This window comes from Canis lupus, chromosome 28 (genome assembly GCF_003254725.2).
Source record: "Canis lupus dingo isolate Sandy chromosome 28, ASM325472v2, whole genome shotgun sequence".
NCBI classification, from domain to species: Eukaryota; Metazoa; Chordata; class Mammalia; order Carnivora; family Canidae; genus Canis; species Canis lupus.
The window spans coordinates 31,665,846-31,689,996 of NC_064270.1; the positions used below are offsets into that span (position 1 = coordinate 31,665,846).

The window sequence follows — 24,151 nt, forward strand, 5'->3', positions numbered from 1 at the left end:
GAGGGAGGCAGAGACACAGAGGGAGAAGCAGGCTCCATGCAGGGAGCCCGACATGGGACTCGATCCCAGATGTCTAGGATCACACCCTGGACTGAAGGCAGCACTAAACCACTGGGCTACCTGGGCTGCCCAACATCAGAGTTTTATTAAAAATAATTCAGCCCACTATTTGCTTTGACGTGGATGGAACTGGAGGGTATGATGCTGAGTGAAATAAGTCAGTCAGAGAAGGACAATCATATGGTCTCACTCATATGTGGACTATAAGAAATAGTGAAAGGGAGTATAAGGAAATGAGGGGAACTGAGTGGAAAATCAGAGAGGAAGACAAACTGTGAGAGACTCTTGACTCTGGGAAACAAACAAAGGGTTGTGGAAGGGGAGTTGGGTGGGGGGATGGGGTGACTGGGAGACGGGCACTGAGTGGGGCACGTGATGGGATGAGCACTGGGGGTCATACTAATGTTGGCAAATCGAACTTCAATAAACAAATGTAAAAAAAATAAAAAATAAAAAAATAAATTCCAATTACACATAAAAAATAATAATAATTCGGAATGAGGAGGGGAGTTGAGGTAAAGGCAGAGCAGTACAATACAGGAGACGATCGTTGTTGAGGCTGTGTGATGGGTATACGGGGGCTCCTTATATTACTCTAACTTATATGTTTGAAATCTTCCATCATGAGAAATTTCTCTTTTTTTACAGTTACCTGCAATCCCAAGGGTGCTAAGTCTCCACTTTCTGATCTGACATTGAGCACCCTGAATGAGCCCACTGGCCCCTTTCAATAATCCCAGTAAATGAAGAAACTTTTGGTCACAACTCTTGTGCAGTTGACATTGCTCATGAGGTCCGTGTGTTGGACAATGGAATTGTCCATTCTCTCTTACACAACAGCCTCATTGACCTAAAGAAATACACCTCTGGGGCACCTGGTTGGCATCTAACTCATAGTTTTGGCTCAGTTCATGATCTTGGGGTCTTGGGATCGAGCCCTGTGCTCAACAGGGAGTCTGCTCGCTCATTCTCTCCCCCCCCCCCCCGTCCCTCCCCTTGCTCACATGCTCTTTCTAAAATAATATTTTAAAAAATTAAAGAAATACACTCTGACCAGAGGGACCCTGGAAAGGACCTGCCTACACACACACACACACACACCTAAGAAGGGGGTGGTGAACAAGACATTGTAATGATAATTCTGGACGTCTAGCTCCCTCCTTTCCATCCTCAAACTCTCAAAGCTCAACCTTTCCTCCTTTGGGAGTCCTCATTCCTGGAGAAATGAATGTATGTCCCATAGAGTCATAGCACAGAAAGGATTTTCAAGAGGTTCAATCCAGCCTTCAACTGGGATGTGTAGATAAGGGGGTGGGGGTGGCCCATGCAGCCAGCATCGGAGAGCTTCCACCCTCAGCCTGTGGTCTTTTCCTCTGACCATTTCTCTACTCTCTCTTATTACTCTTGGGTTACTTGTGAATTCGTTGGTTAACCCTATGGTGAAATATGGTGCAACAGTGACTTTAGTCCTCAAAGAAGACCTGGCCCCTATTGCAAAAGTGTATCATCACTGTCCCGTTCTGCAGAGGGACACCTTCTTGATGACTGTAACCTGTGAAGCTGTACAATTTAAATAATTTGCAACATAGAATCAAAAGAACATTCTCTGATTCTAATCATTGTACTGGAACTATATGAGACACACACACACACACAGATAGAGACAGAGAAGGAGAGAGAGACAGAAAGAGAAAGGCAAAGTATTAATAATTGAGGAACCCAGGTAAAAGATTTGCAGTGGTTCTTTGTACTATTCTTACAAATTTTCCACACGCTTGAAATTATTTAAAAATACAAACTGTTAAAGCATGATGAGGAATCTGAGACTTAGGCCCACTGGTGCTAGAACCCAGCACTTTCCCGTGGCAGCCCAGTGCTGTCCCATTCCCTGTGAGCAAGGCAGTGTGTGCTTCTAGAAGGAGACAGTGTCTGGCACCCAAGGAAGAAGTGATTCCTTCTCAAGGGCAGGAGATGAGTGGAATCAAAAGCTAGAGCCGTCAGCACTCTCTTAGGCCAGAAGCCTGGGGACCTTTATTACCAAAACAAAATAACGACAATCAGAACAAAACAAATATTCCGTATAGTTTAATCTTTATTTTTACAGGATTTGGCAGGAGCCGTAAGGTCTGGAACGGTGGGCCTTTTGGGGAACTCTGTATTTATTAAAATGGTCTGGACACTGCTTCATATTATTCTTTCTCTTCCTTTGAAGCAGGAATGGAAAGTCTCCTGATAAATGGGCAGCGCATGGTCCAGATTTGTGTAACTAGTCTCGTATCCTTTTATGCTCCAGCACCAAAATGTACTCCTGCGGTTCACCTTCTTGAGATTCTAGGTTCTCAGCTACCTAAACTTGCTACAAATCCTGTGCCAAGTACAGCACATGGACCCTCGGTCATGTCAACAACAGGACAAAGTTTCACCTGGAAAGTTTCATCTGAAAGAACCTTATAAATATTATAGAGTTACTGCAGGGGACCTAATTCATCCTTCTTAGAGGAGAGGTGGAGTTCCTGCCCTTGGAGTTTATATTTTGTTATTCTACAAGTTCCACATAGTTTACAAAGTTAACTTCTTCTGCCAAATACTGAAATTCATCTTCATGAAACAGTACAACCGACAACCGGGTTGCTATATCATAATGCAAGCTTAATTTAAAAATTATTTTAAAAATTTAACTGTTGAAACACATGTTACCAAAGCTACTACCATCTTAACCATCTAAAATGTACAGTCCAAAAAAAAATAAAAAATAAAAAAAATAAAATGTACAGTCCAGTAGTGTTACATACAGTCTCGTTGTTGGGCAACCAAATATCTAGGACTTTTTCATCTTGCAAAACTGAAACTCTGTACTCACAAAATAACGACTCCCCATTGGCCTTCCTCCCTCTCTGTCCCCATGAATTTAACTCCTCTGGATAGATCCATGGAACCACACGGGTTTTGGCTTTCTGCAACTGGCTTGTTCCACTTAGCATAATGCTGTTAAGTTTCATCTATGTTGTAGCCTGTGTCGGAACATACTCCCTCCTTAAGGCTGGCTAGTGTTCCATGATGTGTACTCACGTTTTCTCCCACCATTCATCCCTGGGGGATGCTTGAGTTGCCTTCACCCTCTGGCAATTGTGATAAATGCTGCCGTGAACTGGGTGACAAATATCTATCTGAGATCCTGCTTTCTTTCTTTCTTTTTCTTATATTTTATTTGTTTATTTGAGAGAGAGAGAGAGAGAGCACAAGCAGGGGGAGCAGCAGGCAGAGGGAGAGGAACAAGCAGACTCTCCACTGAGCAGGGAGCCAGACACGGGGCTCGATCCCAAGAGCCCAGGATCATGACCCAACCCAAAGGCAAACACTCAACCAACTGAGGTACTCAGGTACCCCAAGATCCTGCTTTCAATCTTTTGTATATATACCCACTAGAGGAATTGCTGGATTATATGGTAATCCTATTTTTATTTTTATTTATTTTTATTTTTTTTAAATTTTTATTTATTTATGATAGTCACGCAGAGAGAGAGAGAGAGAGAGAGAGAGAGAGAGGCAGAGACACAGGCAGAGGGAGAAGCAGGCTCCATGCACCGGGAGCCCGACGTGGGATTCGATCCCGGGTCTCCAGGACCACGCCCTGGGCCAAAGGCAGGCGCCAAACCGCTGCGCCACCCAGGGATCCCGGTAATCCAATTTTTAACGTTTTGAGGAACCACCTGTATCATTTTGCATTCCCACCAACAGTACGCAAGGGTTCCAATTTCTTCACATGCTCACCAACACTTGTTCTGATTTTTTTTTATAGAAGCCATCCTAATGAGTATGAGGTTAAACTTTTATGTTTAGAGTTTAATTGTACAATGAAAGGCTGGCTCAAAGAAATATCAGGAACTGGTGAAAAGACATGGAAGGCGTTGTCCTTTTTTTTTTTTTTTAAGAGTTTATTTTTAAGTAATCTCTACGTCCAACGTGGGCTCCAGCTTACAACCCTGAGATCAAGAGGGTGCGCCCCACCGACCGAGCCGGCCCAGGCATCTCTACCTTATTTTATTTTACAGAGCAATGTCCTTTGCCAATTACTCAGCAAGACAGCGCTGCTTTGGAGAAAACACCGAAGCTGCAAGGCCGTGAGGAGCCGCTTGCCCTGGCTGAGCTGAGAGCCAGCGGGTAGGCAGACTTTGCCCGAGTCGGGGAGGAAAGCATCGGGGTGCTAGGACTTCGCTGGAGATGAATGGATGGGGCTCAAGTGACTCGGTGTCAGACGCGCGAGAGAGGCGTCAGTGATGCCACCCAGGCTGCAAGTGGGTGAAGGCGGGGCCGGGGATCAGTGGCATCGAGTACGCAGAGTGAAGGGGCAGGAGCTGGAGAGGCTGTCAGGAGGCCCCGCGATGACACCACGGACGGAGGTAAAAAGAAGTCAGGCGACTTGGCCGGAACAAAGGAATTTTTATTAATCTGTCCCACGTAGGCTCGTACCGCCGACTATTCCACCCGGAGCAGAGCCAGAAACCGCCCCCCCCCCCCCACAGCTTTGGCCGAAGGGGCCAGCTGAGGCGCCCACGGAGGCGGGCGGGGGGTGGGGGCGATGCGCGGCTCTCAGCACCCTGCTCGGGGACCCTCCGCTCTGCCCTCTGCGCGACGAAATCCGCGGGGCCGGGGCGGGCTGCAGGCAGGGCCCCTCCGAGGGAAGCAGGGCCAGCAGGCGGGCGGCGGTACCCCCTGGCTGGGGGCGCGGCCCCCAGCAGCAGGCAGTGAGGACGAGTCACGGAGGGGAGTGTAAGGAATCCGAAGCGCATTCTCCAAGCTGGAAACGCTACCTTCATGCATCCGACGTGTTGTCAACGGAGTGTGCCACCAGCTGTGTTGTCAACGGAGTGTACCACCAGCTGTTCTCCAGCCATAGAGCGGGGAAGGCGCATGGTGTGCAGAAATTCTGGAGTCCCTAGCACCCTGCCTTCTATAGAACCAGCAGCCAGCTTCCAATTCAACAGCAGGGACTACCCTTGGCCTATCACACGTAATGAATATTTGCAGAACGTGTGTGTGTGTGTATGTGTGTGTGTGTGTGTGTGTGTGTGTGTGCGCGTGGATGTGGGCTTGCATGCAATGCGGACGCATTTGGTTTTCATTGTCCTTAACTGCCTGGAGGAGTAAAAGCTCTCTCTTCCCTGGAGAGGACGTGTGGGTCAGCCCATACGTTTTCCAAGCACAGCATGTGGCTTCTGTCACATGTCCCTTATTAACATCCGTGGGAGCTGGCGGGGGGGGGGGGGTCATCTGGGAACGCATGGCCCCGAACTCCCTGAGGAGAGGGGGCACTAGCACCAGCTTTAGTAGCCGGAGCAACACGTAGTGCGGTGTCTTATGCCAGACCAGGGCCCCGCAGTCCTGAGGTGAGTGGCTGGTTAGGCCCCGCGGCGCCCTGCGGCCCAGCACCTGCCTGTCCAGTATGCATCTAGTGGTCACACCGAGAAGAGGTGGGCCGACGCCTGGGGAGAGCATCTGGCACACACGGGCCCTCTGGGGCGGACAGCAGGGCGCGGCCTGGAGCCCCCAACACCAGCCTCATCCGAACGGGCTCAGGGAGAACCCGGGCTCCGGCATCGACAAAAGTCACCTTGCACGTAAGAAAGGTGTAGGTGGCGATCTTCCAGTTTTGTTCCCACAAAGGGGAGGAAAAAACCCAAAACCACGATATCAATAAAATGAATATTTGCTTTTTTCTTATCATTTGAGACCTGGACCAGCCACCTTGACTACCATGCATGGGTTTCTGCACTTCTCAATAAAGAAAAAGTGATCATTATATGATGGATGTCCGTCTACATTCTCAGAGAAAAGCCTGGAGTGACCTTAGCTGAGAACGCCTATTATATTGATTCCTGGTATAAGCAGAATTTCACGGGGTGCCCGGCTGGCTTAGGGGGTAGAATGTGTGATTCTTGATCTCAGAGTTGTGGGGTCGAGCCCCACGCTGGGCATAGAGAGGACTTGAAAAAAAAAGAAAAAGAATTTCAAATTTTACTCTGTCCTTTCTTATTTTTTTAAACATTTTCATTTATTTATTTGAGAGAGAGCCAGAGGGGGTTGGCAGGGAGGAGGGAGAAGCAGACTCCCCACTGAGCAGGGAGCCCAATGCGGGGCTCCAACCCAGGACCCCGGGATCACGCCCTGAGCCAAGAGCAGATGCTCGACCCACTGAGCCACCCAGGTGCCCCTGTCCTTTCTCTTTATTATTTTTTTAAAGATTTTATTTATTTATCCATGAGAGACACAGAGAGAGAGAGAGACAGAGAGAGACAGAGAGAGAGACAGAGAGAGGCAGAGACACAGGCAGAGGGAGAAGCAGGCTCCAGGTAGGGAGCCCGACGCGGGACTCGATCTTAGGTCTCCAGGATCACGCCCTGAGCCAAAGGCAGGCACCCGACCGACTGAGCCACCCAGGGATCCCCCTCCTTTCTCATTTTTATCTTCTTTTTGTCCTCTGGTAAATCCTGCTCGATCACTCAGCAGGTGCTCCCCGCGGCCCACGGGGGCTGTCTGCGGCCCGGCGACAGGACCTCTGTTCCCGGAGCCACCAGCCCACCAGGAGCCCGACAGCATAACCAACGGGAAACCTGGTCTGCAGGGAGCAGGTCTCACCCACCCCGACTGCAACGGCACCCGAACTGCCATGTCGCACGCACGCCGGTGGGTGGGCGCTAATTTAAATAGTGGGGTCAGAGGCTCCCGGGGTGGCCGGCGGGGAGCTGGTTCTTCCCCAGGCCAGGTGAGGGGAGGACACCTGTCCCACCCACAGCTCTCTGCTGTCAGAGCCGGTGTCCCCTGGTGCCCCGTCCTGCTCATTGGCCCCAGGCGGCTCGCTGCCTCTCCCCCTCCCGTGTGTGTGCGCGCGTGTGCACACGTGTGATATGTGCACGTTTTCTTTTCACCGTCGAGTCAATTTTCTTAGCCTTGCCCCCATTCTCAGCTCCTGAAACGCCCCCGCGCCCTCCTTCCAGCCGCAGTCTCGCTCTTCCCGGATCACCCGTCCCGCTCACGTCCACCCTCCCTTCTAGGCCCTAAGGCTCAAAATTGGCGGCTGCCTCGTGGACTCTTCCCCCGGGGACACGCGACCAGCGGCCCCTGCCCGCAGTCCCGGGGGCTACTCACCCCAGGAGGAGGAGGGCTGCGGGGATGGCGGGGGTGCGGACCTCTCCCGCTCGCCCCCTCTCTTGGTCTCGGGGTCCTTTCTCGGGGGGCCCAGAGCTCCTCGTCCTCACAGCCCGGCGGCAAAGGCGCGTGAGTGTTGGGGTGGACCCCAGCAGCTGTCCCTACTCCGGTGCCGGGGCACCCCCCTGGGCCCGGCGGAGAGCACCCCACCTGCACGCCGACCGCCCCCAAGGGCCAGCGGAGCCCCTTGCTCCCTCCTCCCGCTTCCTCCCTCAGTGCACCCCGGCCCCAGGAGCGCCGCCCCAAGCCCGCCTGGCTGTTCTGACACACCGCGTGCACCTGCTGCCCCCGGCCCCCTCTCCTCTTCTGGGGACCTCCCTCCTCTCTTGGTTTTAGCGCACCCCTTACGAAGCTCGGCGGGAAGGCCATTGCTTGTCCGCACTGACAGCGCAGGGATTTGGGGTTTTACACTTAACAGTCCAGGAAGCAGCATTCCAGAGAGGAGATGGCACCCCCCGGAGAAGCAAGGGTGGCCGTCAGCAAACCTCACCAGGCGGCAGCTCGGTCAGGGGCCGGTCAGGGGCGCCCGCAGCCCACGCTCTAACGGAAGTGACTGCGCTGCAGGTGCTCTAGGAAGACTGGAGAAGCACTGATGTCAAGGACTTTTCAATGCTTTTCTACCAGATTTTTTTTTTTTTTGCAACTGGAGTTTTGCAACTGGAACTGGTTCACCAGCTAAGTTGGCCACATACTCGGTTGCATCTCCCTGGGGCTTGTTCTCGTGGGGGGCACCCCTGCCCATCTGTCCGGCCTCCCCCTGGGTGCTCCCTGTAGGAGAGGCTTAGGATTCTTGCATATTCCGTCCGAGGTCTCCTGGTGAAAACAACAAACCGAAGTTTAGCTGGTGGTAAGAAATAATCCGGGGATCCCTGGGTGGCGCAGCGGTTTGGCGCCTGCCTTTGGCCCAGGGCGTGGTCCTGGAGACCCGGGATCGAATCCCACGTCGGGCTCCCAGTGCATGGAGCCTGCTTCTCCCTCTGCCTGTGTCTCTGCCTCTCTCTCTCTCTCTCTCTGTGACTATCATGAATAAATAAATAAAATCTAAAAAAAAAAAAAAAAAAAAAAGAAATAATCCGGCTGGCTGATTTCGTGGTGGGTGTGCTCTGTTTCTGTCCGGGGAGGTGAGGATGTGGCTTCTCTGCTGCGGCTGGGACTCTGCTCCTTCCAGCCATAGCTACGCCCCACTGCCGTCCACAGTGGTTCCCCGGGGCTGCCAGAGAGGCCGTCGTTTGCCCCTGGTGGCATGTCAGTGTAGGAGCCACCCATCAGGTGCTTCCCTCTGCCTTCCACTGTAGCACCCAGGACTTTCTTTCTAGTTCTTGATATTCCAGCCAAGTTAAACTGCACGCTGCCCCTAAGCATGCCCTGTGTCTGCCTCTGCACGGGCTCTTACTCTGTTCCTTCTGCTGGGAATGCCCTGACCCTCCTTTCTCAGAATTGACCGTAGGTCAAAGATCAACTCCCTCAAGAAATGGCTTTGACTGCCTTCAGTTAGATGCAAGCTTTTCTTCCCGAGAGCACCCACTGGATTTCATCTATACTCTTAGACCTTAGTTCTCCTTCCAGCTCACCGTTTGGAGTCTACCCTCCATGACTGTGGTCTCCTGAAAAGCAAAAGAACCCAACTTGCCCCATCTCTGAATCTTTAGTAATGCCACGTGTTCTCACACTCATGGTTTCTTACTCAACACACATGCTTCAGCAGACCTTCCCTGAACATCCTTAGCAAAGCGGTCTTATGTGCCACCTAACACACTAATCCAGCATTCTTACTAATCCATTTATTATAAATTGTCTCTCTCTCTTCCTAGAATGAAATTCTAAGAAGACAGGGACTCAGACGTGTTCACTTCTGTGGCACAGACAACACTTGGTACAGGACAGGTCCTCAGAAAGTTGCTGGGTGAATGGATGAATCAATCAAAACATGAATGAATGAAGCCTCTGTGTAACTTGGATTTTGCCAAGAGAGAGCTTTCCGAGAACAAGCATGTTGAGAGCCTCTAGCCTCTGGGAGGGGTGTTGGTCTGCAGCCCTGTGATGTCCGGGGTTAGTATGAGGGCTGTTTGCCCTGGAACCATGCCTGCCCCCAGTTGTAAGGGGCATGGCCTACCGCTCGGCCATGTGGCCATTCTCGGCAAGTGCCACGGTGTCCTCATCTCCCTAAGCAGGACGCCATCCACATGAGCCAAGCTACACGTGTCACACAGTTGGGCCTGTCCTTCAGTGCCTTGTGAGCTTCGAGGAGAAGCAGTGGCCTCAGACAATTTAGGAAGAGTTAACAGAATTTAAGACCAGGTGAAAGAAATAGCAAGGACGTCTTTGTGATTAATGCTAAGTCTCTCCTTAGCACCTCCACCTGAGCGCTCTCAGGGAACCCCCCCCCCCCCGGTGGGTGAAGTCCTGAGGGAGGGCGACTGGCTCACCAATATGCTTGGGTGGTGGTGAGGGCTCTCTTCTGCACTTGCACAGGGTGATTTGCAAAGGTTTTCTCCTTTTAAGATCTCGCTTAGGCGCAGGGGAACTGCTCCCTGGGTGCAGAGCGTGTCAGTGTGTGTAAGACGGCCTCTGTGTCCTTTGCAAGAATGTCTTACCATATGCAAAATGAATTAAGGGGAGAAGTCCAAATTAAATAGGGATTACACTGATCCACCTTAAGAATTTTCAATTCATATTGGTCCTTTTGGGGGGGGAGCGCTAAACCAAAACAGGCCTGCCCTCAAGTCCTGGGGTCCACATGCCCATTAGCCCAGGAATTCCTTATGCAAAACAGCCAAATGTCCCCAGACAAGTCCTCTGTGCATGCACCCCTGGCTGCCAAGACACGTCAGCACCCCGGCATGCCCTGGGTCCTTTATTCCTTTTTCTCACTGTTCATTTGGCAGCAGGTGACCATGAAGGTAGCTGTTCAGACACAAATATCCACACAAGCATACTCTTCACCTCTGGTGACCTAAGAAGCTATTCAGCACGTACCTATCCCCCCTCCACACTCCCCCCATCTGTGAACACGCCATCAAGCAGAAGCACGGATGCATCTCTTGGAGATCACCCTCCATCACTGCCCCATTGCAAAACAGACTGGTTATATTTCTAAGGTTATACAGAGAAACTCCTCATTTTATGTACATCAGATTTACAACTCTTCTTTATGGGCATTTCCGTTGTTCTTTACGTGTTAAGAGCCTGCAGGTTCAATAGATCCCACTGTGGACTCACTTCCCAGGCATGCTTTCTCAACCTTTCCACTGAGTGCTGGGAGGCTGACTCTAAGGAGCAGGCCGGCCTGGGGGCCTGGGGGCCTGGGGCTGGGTCTCGGCACCTACCTGACACAAGCATTCTTTCTCTAGGGAGATTTCTCAGATGAATCCAACCTCTGGCCGGCTTTCTGAGGGTAGCATGCATCATTCCTATGGCCCGACGTGTGCTGGTTTTCTCAAACCTTAAGAATTGCGACAGGAAGAAGGTCTATCGGATATTGTAGACCAGGTGCTCCCTGGGAGGTGGCACCTGGTCTGGACCTTGCAGATTTAAATGTCTGCAGCTGGAAGAGATTGGGCAAGACTGGTGAGACTGAGCAAAGGTAAGAAATGGCGAGATGGCCGTGAGTGGGGTTTTTGGAAGGGAGATGTAGCAAAAGGTGGAGAAAGAAGTTGGGCACGCTGGTGGGGCGGTCGAGGCCTCATGCAGTAGGTGATGCAGAGCTGTCTGATGTGGGACCAGGAGAGACGGATCAGAGTCAGACGAGTGATGGGCACATAAACAGGCTGGGAAGGTTGGCAGGCTATTGCGGTGATCCTAGTAAGAGGCACTGGGGGGCCTGGCCTGGCCCAGTGAGGCTGGAGACACGGAGAGACTGGGCTACTGCCTTAGGCCTGGAGATCCCAGAGCTAAATCACCAACCAATATAAAATGTTGCAAATGTGCAGATTTGCTTTGCGGTTGCTTTCCTTGCAGAAAGAAGACTTAATTTCAAAGACAACCCAGATCCAAAAAAAAAATCAAGGGTGTGGGAAATAAGAAATACAACTTATATCAAAAACATTGGCCCAACTGGACCAAAAGGGACCTCCCTTCCCAGGCAGGTTTAGTCAAGGGGGTTGGAAAACAGCAAGAAAGTTTCCTTCTGCCCCCTGGTGGCTTTCGGGAGGGCTGAACTGGAAGGGCAGAAACCAGCAAGGGGATCCGTTTTTCCACCTTGTGACCAATGTCAACGGAGCAAACACCACTCCAGCCGCCAGGAAGACGGTTCAGACGTGCTGACCTCTCAGGGTTTCTGCCTGAGGTGGGGGAGCAGAGGCCGGGCCACCGCCGGGGTCGCCTCGCTGAGCGTGAGCAGGTGGCTGTGCCCACCGCCCAGCTGGACAGAGATGCCAGCTCCGGGCCCGCTGAGCAGTCGCTAGAACGTGACCTGTGCGCAGAGCGCCCCTGACGGTGCTCAGGAAACCGCTGCACGGGCCTCCGTGCGCAGGCGGCTGGCCGGGGGCTGGGCGCACAGCTCTGCACACAACACGCTTTGAATTAGGTTGGGGTTGTTTGCTTTGGGGGTGGGGGGGGAAGAGCCACCAAAGCCACCAATCTATTTCCAGCTTCGGCCTGCCAGCCCACCTCCTGCTCCCCCTCCCCATCACATCGCTACTTGTCCACTCGAAAAAATGTGATTTCCTGCCCTTTTGGATGATGCTCTTCGGCTAACGTGTGGCCCTGCGAAAAGCCAATTTTAAGAGGTCGTGCCTCTTCCAGAATCTGCCTTGGTGCAGACGAATCATGCCGAAGGCCGAGGGGGGGAAACGCAGGAGCCGTCGGGGGCTGGCTGAAAACAGTCCGGTCATTATTGGTTAAACCGTAACTGGATAGGGCAGCCCGCTGGGCCGAGCAACGGGCGCAGCCCTCGGAGCACAGCCTGCTTTTCCAGAGCCTGTTGTTGGGTTTTGCCTGACACAAAACAAACAAAAATGCGCATAATTGTACCAGGCCTCCAAACCCATTTTATTCTCCCATTATACCCAGGAAATCCTGAATAGTGGCGCCACTGGGGAGTGAGGCCCTCCGTGGGTTCCTATGAATAATTGTTTACCCACAGTCTATTAGGGAAAGGCCGGCCAGGAGAAAGTGCTTACCTTCTACCGTTAGTGTCCTCTGTGGACGCAGGCATTTCAAAGGGATTCTAATTCCATAGGCTTGAAGACCTGTTTCCATATGGTGAGTTTCGCCGAGAACTGTAATTTATCCAGTTAATAGGATCTTTTTTGTTACTTTAACAATTTCGAATAGAAAGATTTGAATGCATTATACACTTTTTCCCGTATTAGAGTATATGTTACGCACTGAAACTGGCCCCTTGACAATTCAGCATTGTCATTCCCAGGGTCAACTCCGATTGACCCGACAATGATGTGTGCTCAGGGGCTGTTGAGATGTTTGGGGTTCTATGCCTCGGATTACTAGGGTTTATGCTTTCTTTTTTCTTTAATATTTTGTTAATATTTTCATCACTTTTCTTTCTGTCGACATCTGCTTTGGGGAAGATGCAATGGGCTGCAGAGCAGTGGCCCGGCGAGGCCACTTCTACATGGCAACTGTCCTCGACCTCTGCCAGCTGGGCTCCCGCCTGCCCAATTCACCTCTCCTGATGAGGAAGCCGAGGTTTGCTTGCCTGCTGGTCCTTGTCTAAGGTCACACAACTAGTTAAGGGATCCTGGAACTTGACAGTCCAGCTGGTCAGGAGAGTCCAGGCTCCCTCCATGTTTTGTGAGCTTTTTTTGGTTTTTGGTTTCTTTCACTTACTAAGGTTAATAAAAGGAAGTGGTTTCTAGTGGAATGTGGTCAGAAGGTTGATCGAGGTCTGCTGCTGGCCCTCCGCACACTACAGTCCATCTTCCCTCCTGCAGACCAGGCTCCCAGTGCCACTGTCCACGGGGGCAGGGTTGAATGTCAACGGGCAGACAGGGAGAGCTGGCCAGGAGGTGATGTACCCCCTTCCAGTAACATGTCATTTCCAGTTCACTTTATCCTTTTACTTTGGCACCAACAATTTCTTCTCCTTATGCCACATGGCCCAAGTGGCTTTCCCGTGAGTAGGGCATGAGCTCTAGAGGGGGGATGCAAGCCCAATTTAGCTTCTAAGAGGCAAGTTTGTTTCTTTTTTTTAAACCTTACTTTTAGGGATTTCTGTTCCAGATGGTGAAGTGGCTGGATAAGCAACCTGCAGATAAGCAAGGCCCAAGATTCATCATCACTCACAGATAATGCTGACATAGAACAGTTTCCATATCTTAACAAAGGCAGTAAAGGAGTAATAGAAATGAATAATGTGCTCATTATCGTAAGCTCAAAGTGTTCTCCAGGCTTTCTCTTCCCAACTTGGATCCTTTATTTCCAAACTTCCTTGACAGCATCTTTGGTGACATTATCAGAAATATTAATTACCTCAAACATGAACCACCAGCGGCTGTAGATGCAGAGCTCGTAACTACACAGTTGGCCACACACTGATGTTTCTCTGGCCTTCTTATAAAAAGCATATGGAATAGACTTAAGTAAATCACAATGTGGCTCTCAAGAATAGGCAGGAGACCAGGGAGGCTAGAGATAGTAATTCTGAATTCCTGTAGGCACCGCCCTGCATGCGGTGCAGAGCCCCTGGTGGCCACAGACCAATCTCAGGGGCTTCTTCAGACCTCCCACCGCCAGCTCTGCTCATGGGTGGCCACAAACAGTTTGGTGAAGTGAATCCAAACGAATGTCTCCATATCTAAATAATGTGCCTCTAGTGAAATTCCACAAAGCTCTTCATGTTGAGGACATTGATACAGTTTGGGTCAGAAGTAGAGTGTACTAGGAAAAAAACACCAACAGTAATCAAAATAACCCTTAAAAATACAATAGTAAAGGAATAAAAAATCTTTAAGGCAGATCTGTAAATCAATGTAGTCTGTCTTCGGGACTTATTCATGTGAGGTAACCACCAGCTGTGTATTCAACGGTACAAGAGACATGTGTAATGAGGACTTATTTTTCTCATTTTCTTTTGCACACAGCTTCACTGCATATTTTGGGGTAGGCTTCTTGTGAGAGATGCATTTAAATCCTTTTATTGGTATAGATTCAAAGATTTTTACTGATACATTTATAAAACACTTTTTTTCTACTTGATCAAAAATAAACATGTAACTAGAACTAGAAACCTGAAAGAAAATTTGAGATGCAAAATAAAATAGAAATGATAGGGGTGCCTGGGTGGCTCAGTTGGTTAAGTATCGGACTCTTGGTTTCGGCTCAGGTCGTGATCTCAGGGTTGGAGGTTTGAGTCCCGAGTCGGACTCCCTGCTTGGTAGGGAATCTGCTTCTCTTTCTCCCTCTGCTTGTGCTCTCTCTCAACTAAATAAATAAAATATTTTTTAAAAAAGGAAATAATAGTAAAGCACAAATACTTTAGAAATATTTCTGGATTAATTTCTCAGTCATTCAAATTGTTCATTAAACATTATCTCTGCACATAGCTTAACTTCAAAGATTTTATTTGAGATGGGAGGAGGGGCAGAGGGAGAGAGAATCTCAAGGTACACCAGCCCCCTTTGTAGTAAAAAATCTGCAGATAACTTTTGACTCCCCCAAAATTTAACTCCTAATAGCCTACTGTTGATGGGAAGCCTTACTGATAACATAAACAGTCAACACGTATTTTCTATGTTATATGTATCATATACTGTATTCCTAAAATAAAATATGCTCTCTTGGAGAAAACACATGTTATTAAGAAAATCAAGGGACGCCTGGGGCTGGCTCAGTGGTTGAGCATCTGCCTTTGGCTTGGGTCATGACCCAAGGGTCCTGAGATCGAGTCCTGCATTGGGCTCTCTGTGGGGAGCCTGCTTCTCCCTCTGCCTATGTCTCTGCCTCTCTTTGTCTCTCATGAATAAATAAAATCTTTAAAAAAAAAGAAAATCGAGGAAAATACATTGTCAGTATAGTACTGTACCTATTGAAAAAAACCCCACATAGAAGTGGACTCACCCATGCAACCCCAAGTTGTTCGAGAGGCAATGCTGAAAGTGTATAGAATTGTCCATATACAACTGAGCTAGGGTCCTTAAGCTCTGAATTCACAAACCTAAAATGCTATTTTTATTTCATGATCAAAAAGCTCTGTTAGTTGAGAGATGCTATTCAGACTCACTGAATACTGAATTAACAAAGTGTGATGAATGGGACTTCATGAAGTATTCATGAGTCCTCATTTAATGCTAATTAAATAAAATTTTATGAAAGGCCAGTGTTAAATGATTTTAAGACCCTGGCACTGACTAGCAAAAGCACGAAAAATTAAGGTCCAGAGGGAAACATGATCCAAAATCACAGAGTTGAATTATGCAAGCAGGAAGTACAACATTTATACCTTTTGGGTATGGTAGCTTAGCACACAACATATTAACTAGTTTTAGAAACCACTTTTTGCCTATTGGCCTTAATCACACTGTAATGATCAAAGAACCAGGTATTTGTGCAAGTCACTCATGGTCTGCTTAATGCATACTAGATGAGGGAAGCCACCTTGGAGGAGGTGGCTGAAACATTTATTATTGAATTCCATATAAAGGGTAATTCTTAAAAAGTCACAAATGCAGGATGCCTGGGTGACTCAGCGGTTCAGCATCTGCCTTCGGCTTACGGCGTGATCTCGGGGTCCTGGGATCGAGTCCCGCATCAGGCTCCCTGCCGGGGGCCTGCTTCTCCCTCTGTCTGTGTCTCTGCCTCTCTCTCTGTGCCTCTCATGAATAAATTAAAAAAAAATCACAAATGCCACAAAAGATTTGCTGCACTGGGTTTCATTTTTTAAAAGATTTTATTTGAGAGAGAAGGAGAGAGAGAGAGCGCATACGAGAAGAGGGGCAGAAGGGGAGGGAGAGAAAGAGAGAATCTCAAGCAGACTCCCTGTTGAGCTCCGAGCCCAACACGGGGCTCAATCCCACGACCTGGAGATCAGGACCTGAGCCAAAATCAAGAGTCAGGTGCTTACCCAACAGCCCTCCAAGCGCCCCAGGTTTTGTATTGTTTACAGCACTTCCATTTGGAATTGCTTCTTCACATTGCAGGTGGAGAGATGTGGTGAGAAACCCAAGTGTAAAAATCTGCAAGCTATTTTGAAGTTCTAAAGGAGTGAAAATTTGGCATGCAAAATATACTTAGAAACTTTAATTCCTGGTCTAATTGGAAATTAGACCATCAATAGGAAACTATTTCCTGGACAGGACTGGACTGAAGATACCAACTGTGACAACCAAGTGAATATAAAAATGCAATTTTACTTTGAAGTAAATCTTAAAAAGCCAACATATTTTTCAAAGTAAAAAACTTAGCTAAATTAATGATGGCCCACTGTTTTCAGGTATCCCATTTTTTAAAAAGATTTTATTTGACAGAGAGAGCACAGCAGGGGAAGCAGCAGAGGCGGAGGGAGAAGCAGGACTCCCCACTGAGCAAGGAGCCAGACACAGGGCTCCATCCCGGGATCCTGAGATCACGACCTGAACCCAAGGCAGATGCTTAACCGACTGAGCCCCCCCTGCACCCCTCAGGTACCCATTTTAAGGGCTTCTGTTGTATAAAGAATCAATGAATCAGAACCTTAATTTGTTTTAAATAACCCTAAGTTTTTAAATAAGGCATTTTCTAATTGGAGATTTTAGAGGCATTCAAACTATAAAAATGGTAGGATAGTCTCCCAGAAAATATTTAGTTGAGGGACAATGAGAGGAGGTGGTACTAAGTTTTAAAAGCTACATAAATAAATAAATAAATAAATAAATAAATAAATAAATAAATAAATAAATAAATACTACACATTTTCTGAACCTTTGAGTTCGGAGGAAATCCCTACTGTTGGGGAAAGGCACAGGGACGGGCTATGAGAGAGGTAAGAACCACGTGACAGGGTGTGAACCATTAATGGTCAATTGCAACTCCGAGTGCCCATGAGGGTGGGGGGAGGCTCAAGTCTTAAGCTCCCTTTCTCAAAAGATAACTAGACACAGCGGACTATCATTGGACAGCCATTAAAACTATTATATTCTTCCTCATTTATTTTCATGTTCAAAATAGATTAAAATGTGCAAAATTATGAAACAATATACATGGCATGATTCCATTTTTATTTAAAAATAAAACAAGACATATACATACACGTAGGTAGAAAAAAGTCTGAAAGGGTACAACGTAAAAATGTGAATGGCAGTGGTGATGGTTACTGATGGCATAGTAAGTGATCTTGTATTTTTTTCAGTATATTTTTCTATACTGCCTAAGCACTCCCTGGTGAACCCTGCCCCCTTTAAATAAGAAAAACAACAAAGCTATTTCCATTCTGGAAAAAAAAAATGTCAGTGGGACTTATAATCAATATTTAAATCACCTGGAAAATAGGCTTCATTTTTACCCCAAACCTACTAGGGTCCTCTTTACTATAAAAAGACAAAACACTGGGCAGCCTGGGTGGCCCAGCAGTTTAGCGCTGCCTGTGGCCCAGGGCATGATCCTGGAGTCCCAGGATCGAGTCCCATATCAGGCTCCCTGCATGGAGCCTGCTTCTCCCTTTGCCTGTGTCTCTACCTCTCTCTCTCTGTTTCTCATGAATATAAAAAAAAAAAACTTAAAAAAAACCCCCCAAAACACTTGTAAATGTGTTCCATAAATATACTGTGGACTATTTGTGAATGATAAAAGCAAATTTTGCTTTATGAGACATTTATGAAAATTTCTCTATAAACTAAGCTTTTTAAGAGAAATTATATTTGAGTTTGCTATCTAGATCCTATTTCTAATCCCTGTGGGTAAAAGAATGTCTATTTCCCAATTTATCATGTGAAATCCAGATGTTTCACTTTTTTTTTTTTTAGGTATTTATTCATTCATTCATTCATTCATTCATGAGAGACACAGAGAGAGAGAGAAAGAGAGAGAGAGAGAGGCAGGGGCAGAGGGAGAAGCAGGCTCCATGTAGGGAGCCTGACGTAGGACTTAATCCCAGGCCTCCAGGATCGCACCCTGGGCTGAAGGCAGACGCTCCACCACTGAGCCACCCAGGCGTCCTCAGATGTTTCACTTAAAGTGAGATTTATTTTTATTTATTCCTGAGAAAGCAATCCATCATGCTTTGACTTGGGTAACCAAATGATCTGGAATTCCCATAATTACTGTAAATGAGATACGATGATTCATATAGCCAATGTTTTCTGCATATTCACTACAGGTAAAATGTAGTAAAAAACTGAAAAGTATGGAAACATAGGTCTTTTAAAAGTACTGACCAGCTGGAGCCACTGGAGATAGAAACAGCTTTATTTTTTTCCATTCAAGCTTTATCAAATGGACTGTTCAAAATGCATACACAAGAGCAAAAAAATATCACATGCAATCAAACTTGTTTTGCTTTACAGTCACTGGTTTTCTTTTGGAAAAGAATACATATTTGAATAAATTCTAATTCAAACATTATGTTTCCATTTCATTTCCTTTTCTTTAAAGTTAGCAACCACCAACACATTCTAGATAACTGATCATATTCTTTCTCATTCTTATTCACACTGAAATAGTATAAAGCCTATAAAATCAAACCATATACTGCTCAGAAATCTGAAAAGGTTCATTTACATAATAGAGTCCGATATGTTAAGAAACAGCACACAAGTGATATTTTGAAAAATGGATAAAAAATAGGATACACTGTCTGAAAGCAAAGATAAACAGTAATAATTTCTTATCTAAATAATTTTAATCAAATGAATAATATATTCATTTGGTAATAGCCTCTTTTATAGAATATTTAAAAAAGTGCTCAGATTACATTTTAAAAAAATAACAAAAATCTCACAGAACTGGGAGAATTTAAATAAAGATGGCAGCTGGGAAACCTTGATTACATTTCTGCTCCCAAGACAAGGAGGCAGGTGTGAATTTACCTGCATCCAGAAAGGAACGACAACTCTAAGACGGTAAACACACAGCTTCTAGCCTTGAAAAGATAGAAACTGTCTTTGAAAGGTTCTCGAGTGTCTTTCTTTGGATGAAAGCCATTAACATAAAACCAGATTTCTCAGCTAGACTGCATGTCGACTGACAAAGCAGGGTCACTTGCCTTGCTGTCCTTTCCTAGCACGCGATTAATCCTCACTCAGCCAGGGCTCAAAGGAACAAATAATTAACTCATTAGGATCAATAGACAGTCTATTTCCAAAAGAACAGCACATGAATACAGTAACGGAGTAAGAGTTTTTGCGCCCAGCTCTCTCTGGTGGCTCACTGCAGCCAACCTTGACCACTGCCGCCCTCAGGCGCAGCATCCCGGTTCTCAGACAGGAGTGATGGATCACTTTCCTCTGAAGGAACCCTAACTGAATTCTGCAGGAGGAAACCAGAGTTGTGGTATGATGTAAGAGTCAAGTTTTCTCTTCAAGGCATACTCAAGAGTTGTGATCTTTAGTGCTGCCGTCCTGCCAATCATGGGGATGAAAGTGGGGGTGATGAGGTGGCATCAACGTGAATGTTCCAAAGCCAAGAGTACCAAGATCCCACCCCACCGCGCTGACTTTCCACGTACTCAGATTACTTGTAACACTTCTCAAGTCCCACCTGGAAATGTCTTCCACAATTCAGGTATGCCCACAAAATGGTGTATAGAACATAATTCTATTTATAAGAAAATTATATGTGTGTAGACATATAACAATTTTTTCTCTGGTATGGTTGAACTTCAGATTATATTTTACTTTCTTATTTATGGTTTTACTAATGTTTTAATTGCTTACAGTGAGTATCATTTTGTAATCCTAAAAACATTAAGCTATCTTCAACTTATGAGGGCAAAAGAAAAAAAGTTCTGTAGATTCTGAAGGCAGTTCCAAACAAGAGCCCATCAAATACTCTTGGGAGACTATTTTGTAGAACAAAATCCCAAAGAATGAAAAATCTATGTGATCAGAGAAAATGGCTTTCCCTGCTACTCTATCCTCAGTTGGCAATGTGTCTGTACACGGCAGGTGTTACACAGACACACACACACACCCTCTCAGAAATGAATAAATACACAGTTTATTTGGATGTTGAATTTTAAAATCAATGTTTCATAACCCTTCTTTTAGCTAACTGAAATTATTTTCTAATGTCTTATCTAAATTCAGTGCATTTAGGAGACAAAAGTTTCACATCAGTAGTGGGTTTCAAAGTACTACGTTTTATAATACGGTTTAAAAAAAAGATCAATAGGAAATAAGCAAAATGGGGAATGGAATGAACCCAGTGGCCAAGCAGCCGGCAGCAGATGGGGATCGGCTGAGAAAGAGCAGAGGAAACTAACCCTCCCCGGTCCTTGATCGACTCCAACACAACTGGGTCCTAACTGTGACCTGATCCGCCTGAGTCTCCTCCTTCCCCCAGCACAGTGCCTGCCAGCCTGATGGTGGTGGACAAGGGACATTTGCTGACTGGGTGAGGGGCCAGAAGAAGGTGAGGAGAAGGAGCTAGCATGTGCTGATTCCCAAATCAAAGGGCAAGACATGGATTGCTCCACCTCTTGCCCTAGAATAGAGGTCAAAGTGATTCCTACGCTTCATTAAACGTGATTTGTAGCCCAGCTATAACGTGGTCAGATATTAACTAATTTTTAATCAATAACCAAGGGCAAGTGTCCTGAGTTCTAAGGAATGAAAAAATTAGTGTAAAGTCACTTCTGATGGGTCTTAGGTCAAGGCAGGAGCCAACATTAAAAACAAAAACAAAAAAACAAAGACCTACAAAAACCTCCATTTCTTAGATTTTTAAAAATAGAGCAAATAATATATACAACTAGGATAATCATATATCTTGTTGTCCAAACTGGGATACTTTTGAGAGCAAAATTATATGAGAGTAATAATTATTCTAGAACAAAACAAGCATGTCAAGACAACAGACACGATGGGGACTGTCCTGGGTAAATGAACATGTGATGTTCACACGTCGTCCTTTCTTTCAGGTTTGTATTTTCTTTTTCTGAGTTTTCCATTAACTATATAACATTCGGCAGTAAGACTGAGCTGAGTAACAATAGTTTCGTTCTCCTGAGAGGACGTTTTTGAAGAGATAAAACCGACTCCCCACCTTCTTCCCCATCTTTACAGTCTCGTAGCAGAAACTAATGTCGTAAATGGATCTGAGGAAAGCCTGCTGTAATTTCTTTCACAAAACAAGCACAACGGTGATTTAAATGACTTAAGATCCACTTATTAATTTTGTTTTCCAAAAGAGTAACACGAGACATTTATACCGTATCTTGTTCATAAAGCAAACTTCCAAAATGATAAAGCCCCACTCAGAGGTTAGGGCACAACATATTTTTAAAATCTTTATATTAACCAGGAGAGTCTCACAAATACATTGCCACAAATATTTTAGAAAAGCCATAGAAGAGTCTAAATAAAAATCATCTATACTGGGGGTAGGCTGGGGGTCTCCCCAGGTGCAGCGTGGGTACCGGTCAGTTCCGCAGCAGCAGCATCCGCTCGGAGCACACCTGCCCCACCAGGCCCGCATACTGCAGCACGGCCGCCTCCTCGCTTGGGTCCTTCTGCTGCTTCTTATAGATGCCGTAGGGCATTATGGCTTTCCTATGGAACACCTGCAAACGGTCGGGTTCCTTACTGCGACCTTCGTCCACTGCAAGGACAAAAAAAAAACAGTCGTTAAGGAAAGCCCCATGTGAAACTCCTCTTCGTATCTGAATTGAACAGTATTCAATTTGAGTAACAATGATGTATGAAGAGGTCCTCCTTGAGCAGGAAGGATGTTTAAGCGAGAGTGTGTGGGGTTTGGACTAAGGATGCTAGTGGTGATACTCTGCTGCAAGGTCCCTCCCCCGAGAGCGGATTCAGGAGGAATTGGAGGCAATTAAAAAACTGGCCTTCAACACACTATTTTCTCTTAATGGTCAAGTTTACCACCCCGTTCCTGAGTCTGAACTGATTCTGTCTCTCCTCCATGCCCACGTACTGTCTGAGGTTTTCATCGCTGCAATGAAGCTTTCTGTGACCCAGTGGCTTGGGCAGACTGGAGCTGAGCTGGTCCTGGCACTGGGGGTGCAGGTTCTGGGGGCGGGGAGCAGATCCTTACAGGACGGGGCAGGGATGGCTGGCAGCTCCGGCTCTTGGTTCTCCTCTTTTGTCACTGAAACAGAGCCCTGGCTTCTATAGGACACATGGGTGGCCTGGAGGAAAGAAAGCCTGTGTCCCAGCCTGGCCAACAGGATACAAGCAGAAGTGTTCTGTGGAGGTTTCTGTGCATCTCTTAGGAGAAGAGCTGGTCTGTGCCCTTCAACCCTTCCTTCACTGTGCTGCTTGCAACGTTAATGTCATGGCAGGAGCAATCTCTCTCTCTCTCTCTCTCTCTGAGCCTGACATTAGATTTCCCTTAGGTCAGCAACAACAAAGCCAGAAGGAACCTGGGTGCCTGAGGACTCTGTGTAATAAAACTACTACACCAGCCCTGGCCTGCCTATGTAAAGAATTTCATAGAAAGAAGCAGCTATCTTGTTTAAGGTTTCTACTACTGGCAGTTGCTCCTAATTCTAACTAATACAGGGAACAATTTTACACTACCTACTAGAATGTACGATGTCTTCCATCACTGACTCAGGCCACGGCTAACAATTGTCCTACGGCTGCGGTTTTCAACCCTGACTACATACTGGAATCATCCAAGGAACTTTTAAAAAATATCAAAAAAGCCCTGGATCCCATCCCCAGACATCCTGACTGAGAAATTGGTCTGAATAAAACCTAAGCATCAGTATTTTCTTAAGCCTTTTAAAGTGGGTTGAGTTGGGGCGCCTGGGTGGCTCAGTCAGTTAAGTGCCAGGCTCTTGGTTTTGGCTTAGGTCACAATCTCAGGGTCATGAAATCAAGCCCCCCCCCCCCCCACCATTGGGCTCAGCACTCTTGTTGAGATTCTTTTCCCCACTTTCCCCCACTTACAACTCTCTCTCTACAATAAATGAATAGACAAAATTTAAAAAATGATTTAAAAAATAAGTTGGTTTGAGAACCACTGTTGTAGAAAAATACACATGCTAGTATTTATATATGTGCCTAAGGATGTTTATAGTCATACTCTCTGCAATACTGAAAAACTGGAAACAACCCGAATGTTCACTAATGGGGAACTGGTCAAATTGTTAAGGTAAATGCATATAATAAAATGTTACATAGCTATTAAAAAAAGACAAAGGAAGAGGCTGTTAAGTGAAAAAAAGAAAAGGTACAGAGTAAACTACTGTTATTTATAAGCCTAGTATATGCACAGGAAAAATCTGAGCAAATATGCATCAACCTTTTTACAATACTTGCCTAGAAAGACCCCTTCTTTCTCCAGAAAAACATGGCTCGCCCTCTTGCTTCATCAGATTATTTCAAATGCTGGCTCTTCAGAGGGCCTTCTCTGACTCTATAAAACAGCATCCCCGCTTTGTTCTCCTGAACTCCCTTCACTGCACGGACTACCACCTGACATACATATTTATTGCCTGTTTCCTTTTCCACTCAAAAGTCCTATGAGAATACAAATTAAATGAAAAAATTTTGACTGCTCTGCCCACTAATATTTCCCCAGAGTCTAGTACAATGCCTGACAGTAGGTTCCCTATACATATTCGGTGAATGAATGAATGAGTCTATCTCTGGGGGCAGCAGTATAACCGGGGCCTTTCACGGTGTAGGAAACATACACACATATACATACTCTCACCATTTCGTGGATTGTCTATAATTGGCATAAGGCTTTTATAATTTTAAAAAGTTGTTTTTAAGGTTGATTTACACATTTTGTTTTTGTTAATTTGGGTCTTCTGAAAATGAAAAGT

The 24,151-nt window shown here is 46.5% G+C and overlaps 1 protein-coding gene across 9 annotated transcripts in view; it reads right to left on the minus strand.

Moving 5' to 3' along the window:
* Positions 1-18,585: 18,585 nt before the first annotated feature.
* Positions 18,586-24,151, minus strand: part of ATE1 (arginyltransferase 1) — a 162,129-nt gene continuing 156,563 nt past the window's right edge. For 8 of the 9 annotated variants that reach the window (XM_049103396.1, XM_049103399.1, XM_025467461.3 and 5 more), the window contains one exon: positions 18,586-21,954. In XM_049103396.1, coding sequence (XP_048959353.1) covers positions 21,776-21,954 — 179 coding nt within the window. In that variant the 3' untranslated portion in view covers positions 18,586-21,775. The remainder of the gene's footprint in view (positions 21,955-24,151) is intronic. The other variant, XR_007406804.1, reaches the window with a different exon arrangement.